Source organism: Thermobia domestica, chromosome 17 (assembly GCF_964235325.1).
Source record: "Thermobia domestica chromosome 17, izTheDome1.hap1.1, whole genome shotgun sequence".
Classification (NCBI taxonomy): Eukaryota; Metazoa; Arthropoda; class Insecta; order Zygentoma; family Lepismatidae; genus Thermobia; species Thermobia domestica.
In genome coordinates, this window is record NC_137470.1 from 180,177,851 (window position 1) to 180,201,258 (window position 23,408).

At 35.9% G+C, this 23,408-nt stretch overlaps 1 protein-coding gene across 1 annotated transcript in view; it reads right to left on the bottom strand.

Moving 5' to 3' along the window:
* The window catches only part of LOC145674256 (uncharacterized), a 113,295-nt gene that overhangs the window by 55,771 nt on the left and 34,116 nt on the right, over positions 1–23,408 (bottom strand). The window contains exons 3-5 of the mRNA XM_081744091.1: positions 22,381–22,480; positions 15,083–15,199; positions 888–1,008 (exon numbers count right to left, since the gene is read on the bottom strand). Of these exons, the coding sequence (XP_081600217.1) occupies positions 888–1,008; positions 15,083–15,196 (235 nt within the window). The 5' untranslated portion in view covers positions 15,197–15,199; positions 22,381–22,480. The remainder of the gene's footprint in view (positions 1–887; positions 1,009–15,082; positions 15,200–22,380; positions 22,481–23,408) is intronic.

Consider the following 23,408-nt stretch of genomic DNA (forward strand, 5'->3'; position numbering starts at 1 on the left):
AATAAATATTGTAGCCAAACTATATTTTCGATTTTAAATACAAGCATTAAGCATATTCTTCACCTCTATCGGTCAATATTGAGAAATTCGCAAAGAAGGCTCGTTCTGAATTTCCATTACATTCACAAAATATGTTTTTAACAGTAAAAGAATCGAAATTAAAATGCTATTTGTGTGGTCACATACAGAATAAGATTACAGAAATTTAAAATAATTGCAGGAAATCAATTCTCTTACCCATTTCGAACATTTTAGAAGCACATAGTTTCTGATGTGCTGTACTGAAATTTCATTTCTTCTCTATAGTATGAAGTGTAAATAGTTGTAAATTTCCATATCTATTTCAAATGGATTAGTATACAACCAAGGCCACTTTTGTCAAGTTTAACAACAAGCCCAAAATAAGCCTCTTGAAAACAGCTATTATTGGTAAAAGAAAACATAATGATCGCTTTTAGCTATATCAATGTTTGTCCAAGCAGGTTGATAAAAATTCAATGTAGCATAACAACAAAAGCTGCTTCTCTTATATTAAAAAAAAAAAAAAAAAAAAAAAAAAAACGAAGGAAAAACTTGATGAGATGAATATAGGGGCACCAAATTCTACTTTGCCTCTGGTGCCGAAATCTCTAGCTACGGATCTGATATTTATATTTATGTTATATGACTCTTACTAAAATAAACAGGATATATCGCAAGACTCACTTTTACCCTAAAATATTTTCAATAATTTTTTTTTTTTTTTTAATTAGAAGTTAGGGTGACTAAATCACCCAACTTGGTAAAAGATTGGTTAAACTAGAACCTGCTAATATTCGGTAACTTGCTCTGATTATAACGTAATATTTGAAGTATTTCCAAATTAAATTTAAATCTAATATACGAACCTAACTCTTTTTCCATTTCTTTCTGCTGGTCCATCAATCGGATTTGTTCAGCTGAAGCTTTTTGTGCTTTCGATGGTGGATTCGGAACCAACTTGTGTGGATGGTCCAAGCTCAGAATTGCCTGTAAAACATAAGACTAAAGAGACCTTTTCACTTTACAAGAACTTGTAGCTGTCATTAAAAAAAAAAAAAAAAAAAAAAAAAAAAAAAAAAAAAAAAAATCTTGAAACCCAATCTTTCTATTTACTGTGTACATATTACAACTTCTTGAAAGCAAGAAAGGTATTCCACCGATGCAGCACTACACTCTAGTGGACAAATAGTGAACCTCCTCATTTAAAAACGTGTATTTTGGTGCACTCCCCCTCCCTGTCCAAAAGAATCCGTTGTTTCGGAAGCGGCAAAACTGGTTTTTCCTTTATGTCAGCGGGAGGGCGATAGCAGGTAGTAAGCAAAACGTCCTAGAAAGTTGGAAACTGTACGACTCCTTGCAAAAAGGAAAAAATGTTTTATGGCCCTTTCAAGACTATGTGTACATGGTGAAATATGGTAGGGTTTCAAGATTTTTTTTATGACAGCTACAAGTTCTAACGTTGCCACCCCCTTTTAAGTTCTACAACACAATCAGCGTTTAACGAATGAAAAGCTGTATAAAAGTGAGAAATGAATCGCTTTCTGTTAAAAAGCCGTATGTGCAATAAACAAAATTTTCGGGAAATGACAAAAAAAACTTTTTTTTTCACGTGTCGGTTCGGTTGATGAAAAAAGAAAAAAATATGTGTAACTGTACATGGTTACTGATTGTTTATAAGCTGTATAGGATGTAACTGCGAATTATTGTTTAATCTACAAATAAATAAATAAATAAATAAATAAATAAATAAAATAAAAAATAAACTTTGGGCACATACGCCCTTTTAACTGAAAACATAGTGACATAAAATGTGTAACCAAGGTTTTTCTTAAATGTATCTAAAATTTAAGACACTGTTACATTAGTAATATATTGATGAAAGATAGAGATACTAATAATAGTAATTGGTAATAATAATAATAATTTGAAAGCAAATATTTTGTCTCCCAAAAATAATTTTTAAAAGATATTTAATCTCTGTCATGATAAATTCTGAATTAACACTTATCGTTACTGTTTGCCTTACTCCGACTTGTAAAGTACTTTGAATCCATATCGAGAAATACTGAGGTTAATGCTGGAATATACTTTGATCACCTACATGCTAAATTAAAATCCTGCAAACCTTAATATTGTGCCAGTATTAAAGGTGAAATTTTTTCACGGTAACTGTAGCGAGAAAGCAGAGACTCATCTTCATCTGACCTAACGTCAAAGCAGGTAATTATAAATTTAAGTAGTTTTTATTTTTGTTGTGGGACGAGACATAATTGCGAATGCAAGTAAGTAGCATTGCATAAGAAAATATTATTTTAATGGTAGGATTGTTATTTTTAAGCCAAGAGAGTTTTCTTTAAGTTTTGTTCCCCAACTTCCTAAGCGTGTGTCCAGATTCTAGTACAGCTGATAGACTCACCAACAGGGTACATTAATATAATATTATAATAATATAATCATTACTGTCCTTTTCAGAAAGATGTAGTACTAGTACAAACCAGCAGAATACAATATTTTAGGAAGAACAAACAATGCAGTATTCTGAAAGTGCCAACACCTTATAACATAATGTCGTCGCACGAGAACCAGGGGAACGTAACTCCAAAAATGTGGTTTTCGCGTTCTTCATGTTTGGACATAATTTTGAAAGCCCCACTTGGTGTAAATGGAACGTAACGCTATCTGTTCTCCTTGTCGATCATCTGTTTTAATGTAGCTCAATTACCGTCCTATTAAAAATACATAATGAACAAACTCCATGGCTCTGGATAAGTAGAGTAACAAATAAAACACAGTTCTGACCAGAGTACAACGAAATATATTAAAAACTATACTTACAATGTGTTACAGTTTCAAGGACCTAACGTCCTCTTTTGTGTCTGATGAAGAGGACGTTAGGCCCTTGAAACTGTAACACATTGTAAGTATAGTTTTTAATATATTTCGTTCTACTCTGGTCAGAACTGTGCTTTATTTGTTAAAAATACATCTTTCTCAGCAAATAATGTTTTTGTTCTGTCGTCTGTAAACCTACGAAAATGGAGTTACGTTCCTCTGGTTCTGATGCGGCGATGTATTTTTTATGAGCCATTCTCCTTAACGTCACTGATTCGACGGCAGAATGGCTTAATTGAGCGATATAAATTTTTATGTTCATCCAGTGTTTAATCCATGCATTTTTTCAAATCTGGTCTCGTTCATCTTCAAAGGGACGGCTTATGTTCAGTTTAGCTTTAGGAAGTAACACAGTTTTCGTAGTGTTGCATGACATGATGGAAGAGTATTTTATTAGTCCATTAACACTTGGGAAAACCTGTTCACACTCATGGATTGTTCGCAGAATAGATAAAGATTATTTTGTTTTATCCTTTCACTGTTTATTCCCTGTCTCCAGAGAAACTAGATCTTTTTCTTATAGTATTGTGGCCACTAGGACCTGAAATCTAAAATATCTTCACCACTGTAGAAACTGGATGCAGTTAGCTAAGGATAGAAGTCAGTGAAGAGCTTTTGTGAACGCGGCATTGAACCTCCGGGTTCCATAGGCCATAGAGTTAGTTAGTTAGTTAGTTACTGTATTGAACAACAGTGAAATTATCAGACCTGCTACTGTGAATAGTACTCTGTTAATTTATATACAGTGTAAAAGCGTTTATATTTCCTAAGAGTTCGTTTGATGATGACGAACCGTCACATGAAAGGTCACTGGGATCGCGACCAGAAAAGAATTTTAGGATATGTTTCCTTGTGTAACGCTCTCCATTATTATACTCCTGCTTCAATTATTTGTGGAATTACGCCCTCTTAACAGAAAACGCAGATTTCAATTCCGTATATTTTCAACACGTTTCAAAGGTTTCAAGGAATGCACTTCATCTTAACAAAAATCGTTGCATCTACCTCTAAAATACTGTTTTGTAAAAAAGTGAAAATCGTAAAAAAAAAAAGTTACATACACCTTTTTAACAGAAACCGATTCAAATAAACCAATCAGCAGATATCATTGAGGTAAACGAAATTATATACCGGTATTCTGATAACTATATATAAAACTACATGAACTGACTGACATTAAATAAAGGGATACTTCCGGCTGACGTGGAAAATTGAAATTTCGCATGATTGTAGCTTTCTGGGACTAGCCGACAGGAAAATTGCCAAAAGTGAATATTTAGTGGGTCTAAAACGGGAATGAAGAATTTCCATATTTATTTAAATGGGCCCTCTTTTGGACCTATAATCTCATATTTTAGATACTTGGAATAACAACCTGAAATTCGGCTTGGGATCGAACCAGAGCTTTCACACCAGAGATGAACGTTCTTACCACTGGGACAACGTGCCTGGCGTGATTCGTGCCACTTAGACGTTATGTTGATTCTCTGGGCTGTCAAACGTAGTTACACAATAAACTTACATGCTCATGTTGCAGTTTTTTTTTTTTTTTTTTTTTTTCCTGTGGACTGTACATTGTTCGCTGTTAGTACAAGGGATACGTGGTTCGATTCCACATCATGTGAGCTAGTGATGAACAACAGGATACTCTAGACCAGCGTTTCTCAACCTTTTTTTCTCCTTTAGGCACACCAAAGTTCGTTTCAAGCCTTCGTGATACCCTTGCATGATTTTTTTTCCTATTTCTTTTAAATTATGGAACTGTAAGATACAAATCCCGCAAGCAAATTACGTGAGAAAGCAAACTTTCCAGCTTTAAACTTGGAAGAGAAGTGTGAAATCAAGTCAATTGGCATTTTTTTTTTATTTCTTCCAAAGATAATTTCTTTACGAAAAATTTTAGAAGACGTTAAAAATCTCGCGAAACACTTCTCCAGACATTAGACGGTAATATTTTTCTAGTTAAATCTTATAAATAACCCATTTAAATAGCATGGGAATTTCTTCATTCCCTATTAGACCCTTAAAAAATTAAAAATATTCACTTTTGGCAATTTTCCTGTCGGTTAGTCTTAGAAGACTACAATCATGACAAATTTCAGCATTCTAATCCTGCCGGAAGTGCCTACACATTTTGAGGTGTAGAAGAATTCCCATATAAATAACATTGGAAAGATTTTTCAGTTCCCCATAAAACCACTCTACGGTTGGAAATTTTTATTTCTGATGATTCACTTAGGTAACGCTAACAAAAACGTACAACCATACCGAATTTCAAGCTTTTATTCCAATTCTAAGTACCTAAAACATGAGATTATAGGTCCAAAAAAAAGCCCACTTAAATAACATAGGGAAATTCTTCACCCAATCTTTAGACCTCCTAAAAATTAAAAATATTCAATTTTGGAAATTTTCCTTTGGGTTGTCCCGAAAAGCTACAATTATGTCAAATTTAATCATTGTAGCCCTACAGGAAGTGCTCAATAATTTGGGGGTGTAAAAGGTGTCCCATATAAATAACATGGGAAAGATTTTTCAGTTCCCTATAAAACCACTCTAAAGTTGGATTTTTTTTATTTTTACTGATTCACTTAGGTAGTGCTAACAAAAACGTACAAGCATACCGAATTTCAAGCTTTTATTCCAATTCCAAGTACCTAAAACATGAGATTGTAGATTCAAAAACATGGGGAAATTCTTCATCCTCTCTTTAGACCCCCTAAAAATTAAAAATATTCACTTTTGGCAATTTTCCAGTCCAATTTTGGCAATTTTAGGTTAGTTTTGGAAAGCTACAATCAACCCTAATTTAATCATTGTAGCCCTACAGGGAGTGCTCAATAATTTATGTCAGCTCATGTAGTTTTATATATAATTAAGATACAAGTAAAAAAAATTAAAACATCATCCTTAATTTGATTTTTTTTTTCAAAACTACTTTTAATTGCTATTTAAACAGTATAAATTTTGAGACATTGATATTTAATTTAATTTCTTTCCATATCAAAAATTTGCTTGTCGCTATATCAATTTTATCCATTATGGGATCAACGTTGTAATGGAATAAACGTATATTTCATTATTTCCGGTTTCAACAGATACACAAAATTCATGACAAAACTTATCATTGGGGCGCTCTATCTGTGTCAAAACCAATTTTTCATATCCCTTGTCGTTTCTGTTCTATTGAAATAAATATTGAAACCTGAATTACTGCTAAATCTAAAAAAAAATCAGGTTTTTGTAGAGTGCTGGAGGTGGTGATTGTGTCAAGCTATATCCTCTTAAGACGCTTAACTGATTACAGAAAAACGCTTGCCGCAATCTATTACCATTTCTGTTATATTGTGATGAACATTGAAACCTGAAATGATTAATTTCTACCATTTCCGGTTCGAATACAAATTTAGCAGAGGAGACGGAACTTAGGCCCATATTTAAAAACACTCCTTGAATTGAGGGGGTTAGCGCAACAGTGTCTAACCCACATTTTTAAAAATGGAGAAAAATCTAGTTAAACACATGTGGTTTTTTGTACAATATAACAAAAGCAAGCATAAGTAGTTGAGTGTGTCACACATTGTACATATAACTAACTAACTAACTAACTCTATGGCCTATGGAACCCGGAGGTTCAATGCCGCGTTCACAAAAGCTCTCCACTGACTTCTATCCTTAGCTAACTGCATCCAGTTTCTACTTTGTATTCCAATCTCTGCGAGATCCATCTTAATATTGTCCTCCCACCTGCGCCTAGGTCTTCCTAATGGTCGTTTTCCGATTGGTCTTCCAGTCAAGACTTTGAAAGCGTTTCTACTTTCTTCCATTCTAGCTACATGACCCGCCCACCTAAGCCTCCTAGACTTGACGACCCTAACAATGTTGGGTGAACCATATAAATTATGTAGTTCCTCGTTATGAAGTTTCCGCCATTCCCCATTCCCGTTCCTCTTGGGTCCGAATATTCGTCTCAGGATCTTGTTCTCAAATACTTTCAGTCTATGTTCTTCCCTCAGAGTAAGTGACCATGATTCGTAGCCATACAGAATAACAGGCATGATTATCGTTTTAGATATTTTAAGCTTCAAATTCCTCGACAGAATTCGCGACGACAAGAGATTTTGAACGAATAGTAACACGAATTCCCTGCTTTGAGTCGACATTTAATTTTTCCGTGAATATGATTTTCGTCTGTTAATATTGATCCTAGATATTTGAGACTATCCACTTTATCAAAAGTATTATTTAATATTTTAACGCGTCCATAACTTTCTGTTTTCCGGTCCCACTTCCATGTATTTAGTTTTCTCTGCATTTACTTCTAACCCCATGTCCCTGCAAGCGTTTAATAAGATCTCTGCATTTCTTTCTATTGTTCTCCTATCATCCCCTATTAAATTTACATCATCAGCATATGCCATAACCTGGTGAATACCGTTCAACTGTAGGCCCTGGTTGCTATCTTTGATTTTCCTTTTAGCGTATTCCAGAACGAAGTTAAATAATAATGGCATTCACATTGTGTATATATATATATATATATATATATATATATATATACCGTATATTTACAAAAAAACACATGTGTTTAAGTTTCACTTGATTTTTCTCCATTTTCAAAAATGTGGGTTAGACCACTGTTTCGCTAACCCCCTGAATTGTTCCTTGACTTGAGTTCAAGGCTTCTTCGGATAAGTGTTCCTTAAGCTTCAAGGACCACTCGAAAATAAATCATACTTATGAATCTTCATCGACTGTTCCTTATCGAAGGTTGCTTTCAAAGTAGACTCAAGGAAAAAAAAGTCATAGAAGTGATGAGGTCATAACCAACAGACAATGAGTGCGCATAAAATATAAGAAGAGCAAAATTCGCAAATCAAAGTGAATCGCTAAGATTTTACCAAGTAAAACACAATGGCAGAAGGTAAAAGAATCGTGTATATAAATGCGGAAAGAGAATACTTTAAAACAGCTTGTGCTTAAATACATACAAACACATAATTGAAAAAAAAAGAAAAAGAAAACCTGGATCGACACTTCAACAGAAAAGCAATGCTTGGGATGAAGAAGAATACAATGTCATTCCAGATCATCACAAGCTCAGTACTAAGTTAAATATTTATCTTCGATTATTTTACTGATACTTCTGTGACAATTTCCCACGTAATTCATGTTTCAACGGTAATTGTTTAGAACGGTGGCGTACTAGACAAACACATTATACTGAGATTACCCTTGTACTCAATGTAGGAAGCTATAACTTACGAAAATGTTAATTGTCCAAAGTATCCACCAATATCTGCATGCGCTTGTGAGGTTTTACAATATGTCGTCATAAAAATGATAATTTACGATTAAAATTAGTGAGTACATATGAAATTGGATTGTATTAGATATTAATTTCTACCGGCAGAGTATTTCTGCATATCGTGGGGAAGCTGTATTTTACGGTTGCAGGAGTACTATTATTAGTGTGAAACCATTACAGATGCTGTAGAAAGTCGTTGAATACTTACAATATTATTTACAGGAAATTATTTAAAAGTGGCTAGTGTCATTGTGGGGGGACAAGACTTAGTAAAAATGCAAGATTTACTGGAGAAATTAGTTCAAAAGAAAGAAACGAATGTTATTTGTGTATTATCTATATATATAAAAGAGAACGCACAAAATCCTTTGTCCGCTCATCACGCTAATACGGCTGAACCGATTTCTTTCATTTTTGGGGGGTTGTTAGGATTTGGACCCTAGATGGTTTTTATCATATCACTTTAATTTTCAATTACCAGTGTCTTGAGATAATTGACCAATCAGGTGTCAATACGTACAAAAAATCCTTTGTCCGCTCATCACGCTAATACGGCTGAAGCGATTTCTTTCATTTTTGGGGGGTTGTTAGGATGTGGACCCTAGATGGTTTTTATCATATCACTTTAATTTTCAATTACCAGTGTCTTGAGATAATTGACCATTCAGGTGTCCATACGTACAAATCCTTTGTTATTAGTTCATCATAGGTATAAAAATAAACGTATTTATATGCAACCCGCATGACCCTGTGACTCGGCGGGTTAACATAACTGACAGGCGCTATAAATCACTTGAAAGCGAAAAAGTAAAAATTATCTAAGTAACAAAGTTTATTGCGTTCCGGGATGACCGCAGCGAAGCGGGGCGGGTTGGGGTGACCGCAGCGAAGCGGGGCGGGTTAACATAAATGACAGGCGATATAATGTTAACATTTACTGCAATCTTCTATGGTTTTTATCATATCACTTGAAAGCGAAAAAGTAAAAATTATCTAAGTAACAAAGTTTATTGCGTTCCGGGGTGACCGCAGCGAAGCGGGGTGAACGCTGCTAGTCTTATATATAAAAGAGAACGCACAAATCCTTTGTTCCCTCATCACGCTAATACGGCTGAACCAATTTCTTTCATTTTTGGGGGGTTATTAGGATTTGGACCCTAGATGGTTTTTATCATATCACTTTAATTTTCAATTACCAGTGTCTTGAGATAATTGACCATTCAAGTGTCCATAACGTACAAATCCTTTGTTAGTTCATCATAGGTAAAAATAAACGTATTTATATGCAACCCGCATGACCGTGTCACTCGGCGGGTTAACATAAATGACAGGCGATATAATGTTAACATTTACTGCAATCTACTATGGTTTTTATCATATCACTTGAAAGCGAAAAAGTAAAAATTATCTAAGTAACAAAGTTTATTGCGTTCCGGGGTGACCGCAGCGAAGCGGGGTGAACGCTGCTAGTTTTAAAATATAATGTAACTATCTGCAATAGTATAACGTAACCTAAGCTAACCTACCATATCCTACCTTAATGAACCAAACGTAACCAAATCTAACCTATTAACGTAAGAAGAACAAAAATTAGCGAAATTCTAAAATTTCCTCATAAAATAAACTAACCTAGCCTAACTTACTAAATCAACCTAAACTAATCTATCTTAACGTATCCTACCCTAATATCAAGAGAAATTCGCGAAATTGTAAAATTTTCTCATAAAAAAGCGTGGCTCCTCAGAACGACATAAATGCCATTTAAAATTTTGATATTAGTATACACGAAATCGCACTTTCTTCCCAAAATCCCGAGTTTTTATTAAGTTTCCAGATGAAAGATAAATCTTCGGAAATTCTCATATAAATTATTGATCTACTAGTTAATACCAATCGAATGACACTGATATTGACCCATTCGATAACTGGACAATATTTCCCAAAATCCCGAATTTTTATTAATATCCCAGATGAAAAATAAATCTTCGGATAATCTGATATAAATTATTGATCTACTAGTTAATACCAATCGAATGACACTGATATTGACCCATTCGATAACTGGACAATATTTCCCAAAATCCCGAATTTGTATTAATTTCCCAGATGAAAAATAAATTTTTGGATAATCTAATATAAATTATTGATCTACTAGTTAATACCAATCGAATGACACCCATGTCGTCCCAGTGATTCTTCGGCGATCCCCCTTATGTATGACTATTATACTCCAGTGTGAAGGGGACAGTGTTTGAATTATAGAGCGCTTACCTATGGTGCGTGGAGTCCCTGATTGGACCCACGTGTAACTATGTTTGTGGGGAACAACATCGTTCCGTTTCCTCCCACTTTGCCATTCCACCATCATTCTGTTACTTTAATCACCGTCACCCTTAGCCTCAAGGGCATAGTCACTGGATGTTAAATCAAATATTTCATTTTTTACCAGTGTGGTATATAATATAGTGAGCGATAGGCAATTCACCCGTTTTTTGTACTATATTGAATATAAGAGGACCATAAGGATCTTGATAACTACTTGTGGACCGTGAACCACAGGTTAATAAACACTGACCTAGATGCTTAAAACAGTTAAAAATACAGACAGTGTTCAGTTTTTAAATAAAATTAAATAATTGGTAGGATGAGAATGTGGGAGGTAATTGGAAAGCCTCGAGTAAAATCTAGGACACTATGCTCTACACCACAGGCTTGCATGTACTGGTATCGAATGAGGGACCCTCCTAAAAAGAAGTAAGCACTCTGAAATGAAAATGAAATGAAATCTTTGAGTTTTACGTCCCACGGTTATGCCGATTAGGCTAAAGGAGACGGTGATGATGAGTAATGGATGAAATGGTGGAATGAAGAAAGTGGGAGGAAACGGGAGAACTCCGAGAAAACCTACGCACACGGTGTTTGTCCTCCACAAAGTTCACTTGGCGGGGGCTGGGATCAAGTAAGCATTCTACCATATCATTCAACCTATATTGTTTTTAAAACCTATGAACACGATCTTGCCCACAGCAAACTCACATGGTTCCTTGTGATCGAACGAGAAAGCCCTTCGCAGCAAAGGTGAGCGCTCTACCACTGAACCACTGTGGCCCTATTGTTCATTCCTAAACAGTGAATCATGAGGTAATACGGTCCTATATATCCAGTGGCGTATTTACGATTTTGTTTCGGGGGGCTTTGCTAACTTTCGGGGCAGGGGGCTTTGCCTGAAAATGTGAAAATTCTGCAAGATATTTCATATAATTTACTATAGTAAGTAAGAATTCGGGGGCTTAAGCCCGGAAGCCCCCCTAAATACGCCACTCTATATAACAATCTAAATTAAGAAGAATTCGTCTATAATGATGGAAATGCCTTATTCACTTTTCTGACATTTCATCTATATATATAAAAGAGAACGCACAAAATCCTTTGTCCGCTCATCACGCTAATACGGCTGAACCGATTTCTTTCATTTTTGGGGGGTTGTTAGGATTTGGACCCTAGATGGTTTTTATCATATCACTTTAATTTTCAATTACCAGTGTCTTGAGATAATTGACCAATCAGGTGTCAATACGTACAAAAAATCCTTTGTCCGCTCATCACGCTAATACGGCTGAACCGATTTCTTTCATTTTTGGGGGGTTGTTAGGATGTGGACCCTAGATGATTTTTATCATATCACTTTAATTTTCAATTACCAGTGTCTTGAGATAATTGACCATTCAGGTGTCAATACGTACAAATCCTTTGTTATTAGTTCATCATAGGTATAAAAATAAACGTATTTATATGCAACCCGCATGACCCTGTGACTCGGCGGGTTAACATAACTGACAGGCGCTATAAATCACTTGAAAGCGAAAAAGTAAAAATTATCTAAGTAACAAAGTTTATTGCGTTCCGGGATGACCGCAGCGAAGCGGGGCGGGTTGGGGTGACCGCAGCGAAGCGGGGCGGGTTAACATAAATGACAGGCGATATAATGTTAACATTAGTGCAATCTTCTATGGTTTTTATCATATCACTTGAAAGCGAAAAAGTAAAAATTATCTAAGTAACAAAGTTTATTGCGTTCCGGGGTGACCGCAGCGAAGCGGGGTGAACGCTGCTAGTCCTACTATATATATGATAGAATAACAAACAAATTCTATATAATTTTAAAATTTTATAATTTAATAAACAGAAAAAAGTAGTAAATTGTAATAATACTAAAGCTACTTACGTTTAACTGACGACAGACGACCACAGAATGAACTACACTGAATAAAATCACTCTTGTTACTGGTAAACAACAGAACGAATTAAGTCAAGCCCTTAGTGATTCGTTGAGAAGCGAAGAAAAATATAAATTCTTATCGCCACAACAATTAAGTTTGCAGATGCTCATTGTTGTACCAACGCTTGTGGAATATTATTTGCTTCTAAAGACAAACTTTAAGAAAAACTTTATATTCTAAATGTAGAAAATCGTTTACACATTTCAGTACTGTCTTGTAAATATGTGTGTTAAATATTAAGTTGTGTACAGAGTAGTTTCGTATAAAAAAATAAAATAAAGAAAAACTGGTTGAATACAATACAATCTACATTTAGTTATTATCCTTAGAAATGGTTCTACTCAAAATTACCTACTATTCGACTTTCAAATTATTGGTCGCGACACCAACTTTATTTTCTTGTGGGTGCAAGTGCAGGGGTAAAGGCTTTGAAGGGGGAAGTTTCGTTTTCTATATAAAAACCAATCTATATTATATAATTGAAAGTCATTATATTTGTGACTCTTAATCTCTTGAACTACCGGACCAACCTCAACGAAATTTTCAACATAGATGAGTCTCGGGCCTGGGATGTTTCTTATGATTTTACTTTGACGGTAGAGCTTAGGGGTGGGGGAGAAGCGGGAGATAAATAAAAAATAAATAAAACTTAATTACTCTTGAACCGCGAAACCGATCTCGATCAAATTTTCTACATGGATGGAGTTCGGGCCTAGAATATTTTGTTGAGAAGGGAGGGAGGTATATAAACAAACGAGAAAGAAAGTGACTTAATTAATAACTCTTGAACCACCTGATCGATCTCGATCAAATTTCCCACAATATTGAGAATCGGGCCTCGATTTTTTGGGGGTGTGTGGTTCTTGTCACTTTCCTTTGATGGTGCAAATAAGGGGAGGGGAGGAGGGAGATATATGAAAAGATGTTTCTCATTTAACGCCAAACTCATTTTGTTGTGCGTCATTCTCCTCCCACACTTGCTAATGCACGACAGATACACTAATCTTCCTGCATAACTCATATCGTGTACCACGGTTCACTGTTGCCAGGGTTTGTAGTGTTGAAAATTTTGTGCAAATTTTTTTCACCATACGTTATATGAAGCAAATTGGAAGTAATGTCATAAATAATACTACAATAATATACAACGTGGATATCATACTTCACTTTTAGTTTTATTGGCTTGTAGGTATGTTTAACTTACTTATGCTTTCATGATAATTCAAACTTTCAACATACGAGTATCGGTCTCCTAGATTTTCGTAAATAACTATAAAGATGATCTTAAATCTGCCAAATAAGTACAGATAATGATCATTAAAGTTCATAATTGACTTTTTGAGAACATTCTGGCCCTAATTGATATATTACATGACCACCTTTCCATTTAAAAAATACCACATATTTCAAAATGGCGGATTTCAAGATGGCGGCGGCGGTTTATGATCTACTCCGCTAATTCTTTTGACAATATGTGAAACTACCACCGTTTGCATTGTATATCTTTCATTATTTGTACGATTTAACAGTTTATTTGATGAATTTCACTAATCTAGCATAGCCGTTCTCCCACCAAATTTGACCCCCTCTCCCACCAACTTTGACCCCCTCTCTCTCCGTTTCTTATGGCGCTCAGCCGCTATAACTTTGCACATATACATATGCTCACATCCTCTATCAGGCGCACTATGTCTCATCCCACAACTCGATTCATCCATTTGGACCATTTAGTTGTCTGTCACTTTTTACTATTACTAAAGCGCTCCTTGATACTGGTCATTTTCGATTATTTTTATATATCCGCTCTCCTCCCCATGTTGCGGACCACTGTATCAGAAGTGTCATTGTTCTTCTTAGCCGCTCCGAAAAGTATGAATTCGACACTGATATTGGTCATTTTGATTGACCTCAAAAAAATATAGGTTCGACACTAATATCGGTCATTTTTGATCATTTGTAAATGTCTTCCCCTCCTTAAAGTTACATCGTCAAAGTGATATGACAAAAATAATCTCATGTTCGAACTTCACTTAGGTTGAAAATTTGATCGAGATGGGTCCGGTGGTTCAAGAGTTATTAAGTTTTATTTATTTTTATATATCTTCCCCTCCTGCCTCCTCCCCTAAGTTCTATCGTCAAAGTGAATAGATAAATACCATCCCAACCCCGAACCTCATCTATGTTGAAAATTTCTCTCTCTGGATCTCCACGATGTTAAGTACTCAAGTAGCTGCTGTGGGACAACAACTTCAATAAAAAACGTAAGTGTGTGCTTAAAAACTCTGTCAACTACCAAGAATGTCTCAACACATAAAACTATTCTCAAACACTACATAGCAACTAATCAATCACACATTAAAGCTTCTATCTTTTTATTCATGTCTAAAATTACCACGTTTAATTATTGTATAACTCTTCTATCTAGAGAATTTTAAAAAAAATGGTTATGTTTAGGTCATTAAAAAAACTTTCGCAATGCACCCCAATTAAAACTTTAAGTATACACCTTAAAGACAACCACTATTGTATATTTAAGTGCCTCTATTCTGCTGATTTTCTAGAGCATAAAACTAGTGCTTACCTGTCTAGAGTTCTCTCTTTCTTCTGAAGAATCTGAATCGATGTCATACAAACGTACAATCTTTATAAATTGAACGTCCTCGTCACTTTCCGAAGAAATGAAAGAGGAAGCCATAATCTACATTAAGAGAAATTTGTCAAATAGCAATTTGTAGCTTCTAAACAAAAGGAAACCATTGTTACAGCATTAATATTATAATCACCAACATGCAATATGAATTAATCCGATAGCAAATGAGAATTGAATAATATAAGTTTTCTTAGTAAAAGACAAAACTTTTGTCTGATGTCCTGCAGGGTTTTTCAGCTATAAGATGTAATCAGTATATATATATATATATATATATATATATATATATATATATATATATATATATATATATATATATATTGTATAATATATACAGGGTGCGGCAGCGTTCATAGGATATTAAAAACACACCATCAGCCAGTAACTGTAATTTATTTATTACCTCTTATGTCAATTAATAGTTAAAGTTACTCCATTTACTAATGTGTAAGTCATTGCCCATTGCGTGGATTACTTTTTGATTTTGACTCCTGTAAAAATGATGCCCCTTCAGCACAACACATTCATCTAGGCGGCGTTGGAAGCTTTCCATAACTCGGCATAACGTATTCCCTGGGACATTGCCGACGGCAGTTCTGATGTGATCCTTCGAATGGTGGCACAACGTGTTCGGAACATTCTTGCTTCAGGTAGCCCCAAAGGAAAAAGTCTGCACATGAAAGATCAGGTGAGCGAGGCGGCCAGGAAATGTCATCAAAACGGGAAATTACTCTACCTGGAAATGTCTGTCGCAAGAAATCCATGTAAATTCTGGCTGTATGCGAGGTCGCTCTGTCTTGTTGAAACCATAATTGTTCCACATCCACATCGACCATACCTAAGTGAGGAAAAACGAAGTCTTGGAGTATCTTTAGATAGCGTTCACTAGTGACAGTTACAGCCACATCGCTGTCATCCTCGAAGAAGTATGGGCCAATAATCCCAAAGGAAGCAACTCCACACAACACTGTGACACGAGAACTGTGCAACGGCTTGATGTGCAGTTCATGCGTGTTTACATCACTCCAATAACGCATATTCTGTTTATTCACTGAACCACATAACTCGAAATGAGCTTCATCTGACATCAGGATGGTGTGCAACATTCGTGGATTTTGGCGAGAGATCACGCATGGTTAAGCAGAATGTTTCTCGTGAAACCCAATCGCGAGGCCTAATTTTCTGAACAATCTGCAGCTTATATGGGTGAAAATGGAGATCTTCCTGCAATATTCTCCTGAATGATCGATCGGACATATGCAGTTTGCGAATGACGACGAGCATGTCTTTTTGGGCTACGCAATATTGCAGCACGAACATTTTCCACGGCTTCTGGTGTCCGCACAGTTCTTTCACTTCTTCCCGGTTTGCCATTGCAAACACAACCTGTTATTCGAAATGCACGTACCCACCTCACAATGGTCCGTCCATGTGGAACTTTCCCATGACGTCCCAAGTTGAAATGTTGCCGAAATAGACGCTGGGTAGCAATAACAGAGTTGTTATTCTTGAAATAACTTTTAACAGCAAAGGCACGATGCTTTGCACTCCACCGCTCCATATTACTGTCACACTCGAAATGGCAGCTCATTAGTACACGAATGCGGCACGAGCTGGCGCGTATTCATGCAGTACGTCATTGCACTACGCAAGTCAAATTACGCTATGAACGCTGCCGCACCCTGTATATTGTATAATATAAATGAAAGTGAGTATGTTTGAGACTTCGCACCGCTTGAACCAGCCGATAGATCACAATCAAATTTTCAACATAGATGAGGTTCCGGCCTCGCAGTGTTTTTCATTTCACTTTGACACACAACGTAGGGATTGGAGAGGGGGTCAACTCTTGAACCACGAAACAAATGTCAATCAAATTTGCCACATAGATGAGGCTCGGGCCTGAGATTGTTTTTATCATTTCACTTTGACGGTGCAACATTGGGGAGGGAGAGGAGGAGATATTTAAAAATGATCGAAAATGACGGATATTAGTTGAGTTGATTTTTAGTTTAAGGTCCCGTTCAGCAGCGAGGCTATATGAGACATGGACCTACTGATTAACGTGGAATCCGAACCACATGAGCTCCCGCCGGGAATCGAACCCGGATCTTCCTGACCGATATTAGTGTCGTATCCATAGTTGTCTGGGTCAATGTGAAGAACAGTGACACTTCCGACACCATTTAAAACCAAATTCAGCCCCGCATTTTGGGAGCGGGAGCGATATTAAAAAATGATCGAAAATTACCAATGTTTTTGTAAGATAAACAGTGACACTCTCCACAGATAGATAGATATAGATATCCGCCTGCCCCAAGCTGCGGGGCTGAATTTGAATTTAACCAGCATGGAAAGTGTCACCGTTTATCTCAACGGCCCCGAAAACTATGGATTCGGCACTAATATCGGTCACTTTTGATCATTTTTATATATCTTCGCCCTCCCCGTCTGGTACGTTGTCCCGTCAAAGTGAAATAATAAAAAGCATCTCAGGTCCGAATTTTATGTATGTGGCAAATTTGATCGAGACGGTCTCCTGGTTCAAAAGTTATTAAGTTTTATTTATTTTTATATATCTCGTGAAATGCTAACAACTCCCAGGCCCGAAACTTATCTATGTCGAAAATTGGATCGAGATTGGTCGGGTGGTTCAAGAGGTTTGAAGTCACATAGTCACTTTCATTTCTAGATATAGAAAATGTAGATTACTATGTATATATAGAAACAAATGGTAGTCCGACGGTACCAAGTCCTCGCTATACGGTGGATTGTGCAGTTTGACATTGTTGGCATGATATACATTCTTTCTGTTGAGCAGTTCTTGCCATTTCTTTTTAATTGCTACGTGAATTTCTTTCAAAAATTTTATTGAGGAAATAAAATTTTGTTTTGCTAACGATTGTGTCTTGAAAGTTAGTCAATAAAAAGAATTTTTCCATTTTTTATTTTTTTTTATTTTCTATATTTTCATTTTACTCTGTTTTATTTGAATTAATAATCGTTCAGTAGACTATATAGTACATACGTTTGTACAAAATAGTACAATACTTACTATTGTTCAAATAATACGTCTGTCTTAACAAATTACTAACTGGAATATCCGTTCCTCGCTATGGAAGAATAGATTTATATAAAATCTTTTAACATCTTCTCCGCTTAGGATATCCATTTCAATGAATGTAAAATGATAAAAATATGTAATGTCATCTCTATGTTTTCTCACATGTTGATAGGGGTTGTACTAGGACTTACATTACGTGTGGCCCGTCTTCGGTGCGAGTAGTCCCGGGTTCGATTCCCGATGGGGGTACTCGGTCGAAAAAGTATTAAACCCCTTTTTCAGGCCAGCCACCCTGAATAGGCTTTCCTGGGTTTTCCTCATTCACGCCAGGCTAATGCCAGATGGTACCTAACATATAGGTTCCAGGCCGTTTCCTTCCTTCCCCAATCCTTTCTTCTTTCGTTTCCCCGGATAGTGTGCTCGCTGAGGGCCATCATCCCTCAAACATGACGAGCTAAATGGCCTTCGATGTCGAAAGCCCAGAAATCTAAATACTAAATCTTTGGACTTACACTACATCGGGATTGTCGTTATTCATATCAGTGACCCCAAAAACTGCACTGGACACTAATATAGATCGTTTTGAATTACTTTTACATGTTCCTTACTGTCCACCCCGTAACCCCTTCTCACCCTCCTGCCGAATATTATTAGTGTAATATCATATGATTCTTGGGAGCCTTAAGCTTCATAATATTGCCAAGTATAAAGATAATTGATTCAGTAATTATTGCCTGATGAGATGACAAACTCTCATTCGATTTTATATACAGGGTGTAACAAAAAGGTAGGGCTAAATTTCAGGGATGGATTCCTTATGGGTAGACAGGCAAGAAAGTTCATATGACCATATGTCAGGAAATGCATCGTTACAGAGTTACGACCATTGAGCCGTCTGATGCTGTGAAATAGTCACATTCTGGTAACCCCTTAATATGAGTCAATTTAAACCTCAATAATCAGCCCCTAATTAAGCTAGGAAGATAATTTTGGTATCAATGTGTTCCTGAAGGACAACGCTTTCCGCCGATATGTACTTCATGTATGTGGGAGGTACCACGGCGAACGGGGAAGGGACACTAGCAGTTTTTTTCATCACGTAGTTACCCTCCCCTTCCACAGTGGCACCCTCCACATACATGAAATATATATCAGTCGAAAGCTTTATCCTTCAGAAACACATTGATACCAAAATTATCTTTCTACCTCAAGTAAAAGGTGAGTTATTGAGGTTTAAATTGAGTCACATTAAGGGACGACCAGAATGTGACTATTTCACAGCATCAGGCGTTTCAATGGCCGTAACTCTGTAACGATGCATTTCCTGACATATGGTCATATGAACTTTTCTGATTGTCTACCCATAAGGAATCCACCCCTGAAATTCTGCCGTACCTTTTTTTATTACACGCTGTATAGCGGTATATGGGACGTTCAGAGCAGAGGGGATTCATGTCCAATTAATGAAGTCGTGAGGAAAAAGAGACATGAAATTTGTATACAGTTTGTACGTAACTGAAACGTGAGGTTTTTTTTTTTTTTTTTTTCATTATAGAAGCTATTTAGTGTGTAACCTACCATTAATCTCTTAAGCACTGAAAGGAGCTTCAGGTACGAATCTTAAATATGAAATATGTTCCAAACGACCAAAATTGGACTTGAATATATAGATGATGGATACATAAGAAAAAGAGAACAATCTTTACAATGATAATAATACTATATGTTGAATTAATTACTCACTATTTCAATTAGTATATATATTTGTTAAAAGACAAGAACAAAAGGATGATAAACATGAAATAATTGATCATAAAAGAAGTAATAGAAATATATACGGATATTTTAAACCACTGTTATTATTAGATACTTTTAAACACAAACAAACTATTTGCTGAGCAAAACAATATATTCACATTAAAAACTACATACGTGTGACAGTTTCGCCAACTAACACTTTGGCTTCATCAGATTAGATATATTGTTTTGCTCAGCAAATAGTTGGTTTGTTTTTAATTATATACCAAGCAAATCTTCTACTTATGGTAGATACTTTTGAAATACCGTAAATTTTCACCAAACAATACAAGATACCTAGGTATTGCATTTTCTATTTGTACGTTCAATTATGGGAAATTTAATATTGGTATATGACTAGCTGTCCTGTGAATATTAATAACATTAACCTAAGAATCAAAGAAGTAAGCATATCGTATTAAAAATAACTAAATAAATAAAATGGAAGTAACGTTGAAAGTCTCCCACAGTATCATTGACGTCTCAAATTTAAGTGATTGTCCCAGTTGGTCAATGGTAAAATAGTATTATTGTCTGGCGTAGAAAAACGAGCGTGCCCTGTAAACGGTAAATGAACATACCTGATTTGTTGGTGTATCAAAACAAGTTATCCGACTGATCTACAAGGTAAAGTTTAACAGTACTTGGTCGAAAAAGTGTAAAAGCTTTTTCAGGCTACGCATCCTGAGTGAGGTTTCCCCGGGTTTTCCTCACTCACACCAGACAAATGCCAAGATGGTACTTCCTTCCTTCCCTTTCCTCGGATGGTGTGCTCGCCGAGGGACGTCACTCCTCATAGCTAACGGGCTAACTGGCCATAGGTGCCGAGAGCCCAGAAATCTAATTCCAGATTCCCTAGTATAGTTTAACACGTGTTAAAAAAAAAGCAAAAAAAAAAAAAAAGAAAAAAGAAAGAAAGAAAAGAAAAGAAAAGGACGCATAAAAAACCTAATTCATTAATGCCTCTCATGAGTTTCACTCCACTTTATTTTTTTTTTTTTTTTAATTCAACAGCACAGTCCAATAAGTCAGGTCCTTTCTAATCAATTTCTGAAGCAGTATTGCACAGGAAATTTCAAGCAATGAGCACACAAACTCAATTAAAAATCAGTGGTACTACTTGCAGTAGCGCGCGAAATATAATACACTCCCGTACTTTTCTCCAACTTCAGGATCTACTGAGGTCAGTGAATTTAAGTTTTATGTGATGTGCTATATCTTCAACGCCACATCGAATTACTTTCATACAGAAAGTAGTCCAGTCCACATCCGGCGTTGCCACGTATTAGATAAGTTCATGTGTAGGTGGCTAATTTTTTGACGGACGGACGTGTATGTATGAATTTTATACACTAACCCCTCTTACATTTCACAATAAAACCATTTTAAACTACAGTTATTGTTAAACTCTACTATTTTCATTAATACTAAAAAAAAAAGTGTTAAAAAATCTGTGAATAAAATTTCTTTTTTACATTTTTTTATGTTCAAGCAATCCTTTTCCAAGTTTCCGTTATATACTTCTGTTTCTAGTACTACTGAAAAAGAAAGTAATAGCATCCCTGAAAAACTGATTCAATGCAATTTAACTGGGAAGTGCAAAGAGGATTATTGAATTAGGTTTGTGAATATATTAGTTAACTTATTTTTCACTCTAGTAAGACCGATAAATGTTAGTCTTTCAATGATATACTAAAAGGTGCTTTTTATTTAAAATAGTTACTTCCAAGCTAAGAGGATGGAATATTTGTACGCACATTTCTTAGTTTGTAAATAGCTATAGTCTGTTTTGAACAAATTGAAACCTGTTAAAAGCAATATGTGTTCAACTGTCAGTTTCCAAGTAAAGGGCTTCGAAAATATGTTCCCTGAATAATACTGAAAACTTTTTTGCTATGACGAAAGAATTTTCTTAACGCACTTGTGCGTGCTTGGAAGCATATGTGTTTATTTACAGTAAACATGGACTAGCCGTTTCAGAGAAAATTCTGATTAAACACTAGAACACATAAACCATTGAATTGAGAATCTGTTAGCAGGAAGGCAATATGGCTCAGTGCTAGAACGCTACCTCTGGTGCATGGGGTCTCTGGTTCAATTCCTCGTCAAGTAGGTTTCCGTGGCTCTTCTCGGAGTACTCCCGTTTCCTCCCACTTTTCATTCCACGAATCCTTCCATCATCATTCATTTGCTTTAATCACCGTCTCCCTTAGCCTAACAGACATAATCGTGGAACGTTAAACTGAAAGATTTCATTTCATTTTCATATATAAGAATCTCTCAGCATTTTTACTAGATAGTCGAAATTTTCTTTGCTCCAAAAGACAAAATTAACAAACTAATGATTCCATTTACGTTCAAAACTTACCTTACTCCTGATTTCACAGCAAAACAGGCAGTACTGAGGCGTTACAGATTTGAAAATACTTTCCCTTACGCGTTGAGAGAGCCGTCAAATTAATTTAATCCTAAAAAAAAAAAAAAAAAAAAAAAAAAAAAAAAAAAAAAAAAAAAAGAAAGCAAAGTTAAATATTACATAGCCATATGGAATGGTTACATCTGTACTGTTTTTCTACAACTTCTTAAAAAGAGAAATACGCTAAATAAGAAAGGACAAAAGCTAGCTGTTGTGGAATGACACCTGTACTGGTTTGGAGTTACTGCTACGTTTTGAGTGCAATTACCTTTGGAACAATGAAGTACCAATTAACTTTCATAAATAATTTGTAACAAACGTTAACATAGGGGTAACATTATGCTGAATCTACAACTGAGTTAAGAGTGGTGTCACACCTGTCGCGAAAGTCACCATAAATTCCAGGATATAGTTGAATTGAGTTGATTTTGAGTTTAACGTCCCATTCAGCAGCGAGGCTATATGCGAAATGGAACTACTGATGAACGTAGAATGCGAAGCACATGAGCTCCCGCCGGGATTCGAACCCGGGTTTCCCACGCCAAGGGCGTGTACGCTAACCGCTTAGCCACTAAGAAGCTCGACCCAGGATATCGTATTTAGTGTCGTAAGAGGATTTTTTTTTTTAAGCATGCGAATCTCATAAGAAACTCAAGCTTAAGATTTGACCTCAATTCTTTAAAGGTAGGTAGTTTCTGCTCAAGTTTTTACTTATTTATTTATTTTCTTTTTATGAGGTCAATTAATGGATAAAGTGTAGTTTAGGATTTTAGGATTTAGATTTCTGGGCTCTCGGCATCTTATGGCCATGTTAGCCCGTTACGTTTGAGGGATGACGTCCCTCGGCGAGCACACTATCCGGGGAAAGGGAAGGAAGGAAGCGGCCTGGGACCTATAAGTTATGTACCACCCCGGCATTTGCCTGGTGTGAATGAGGGAAACCTCATTCAAGGTGACTGGCCTGAAAAAGCTGTTACACT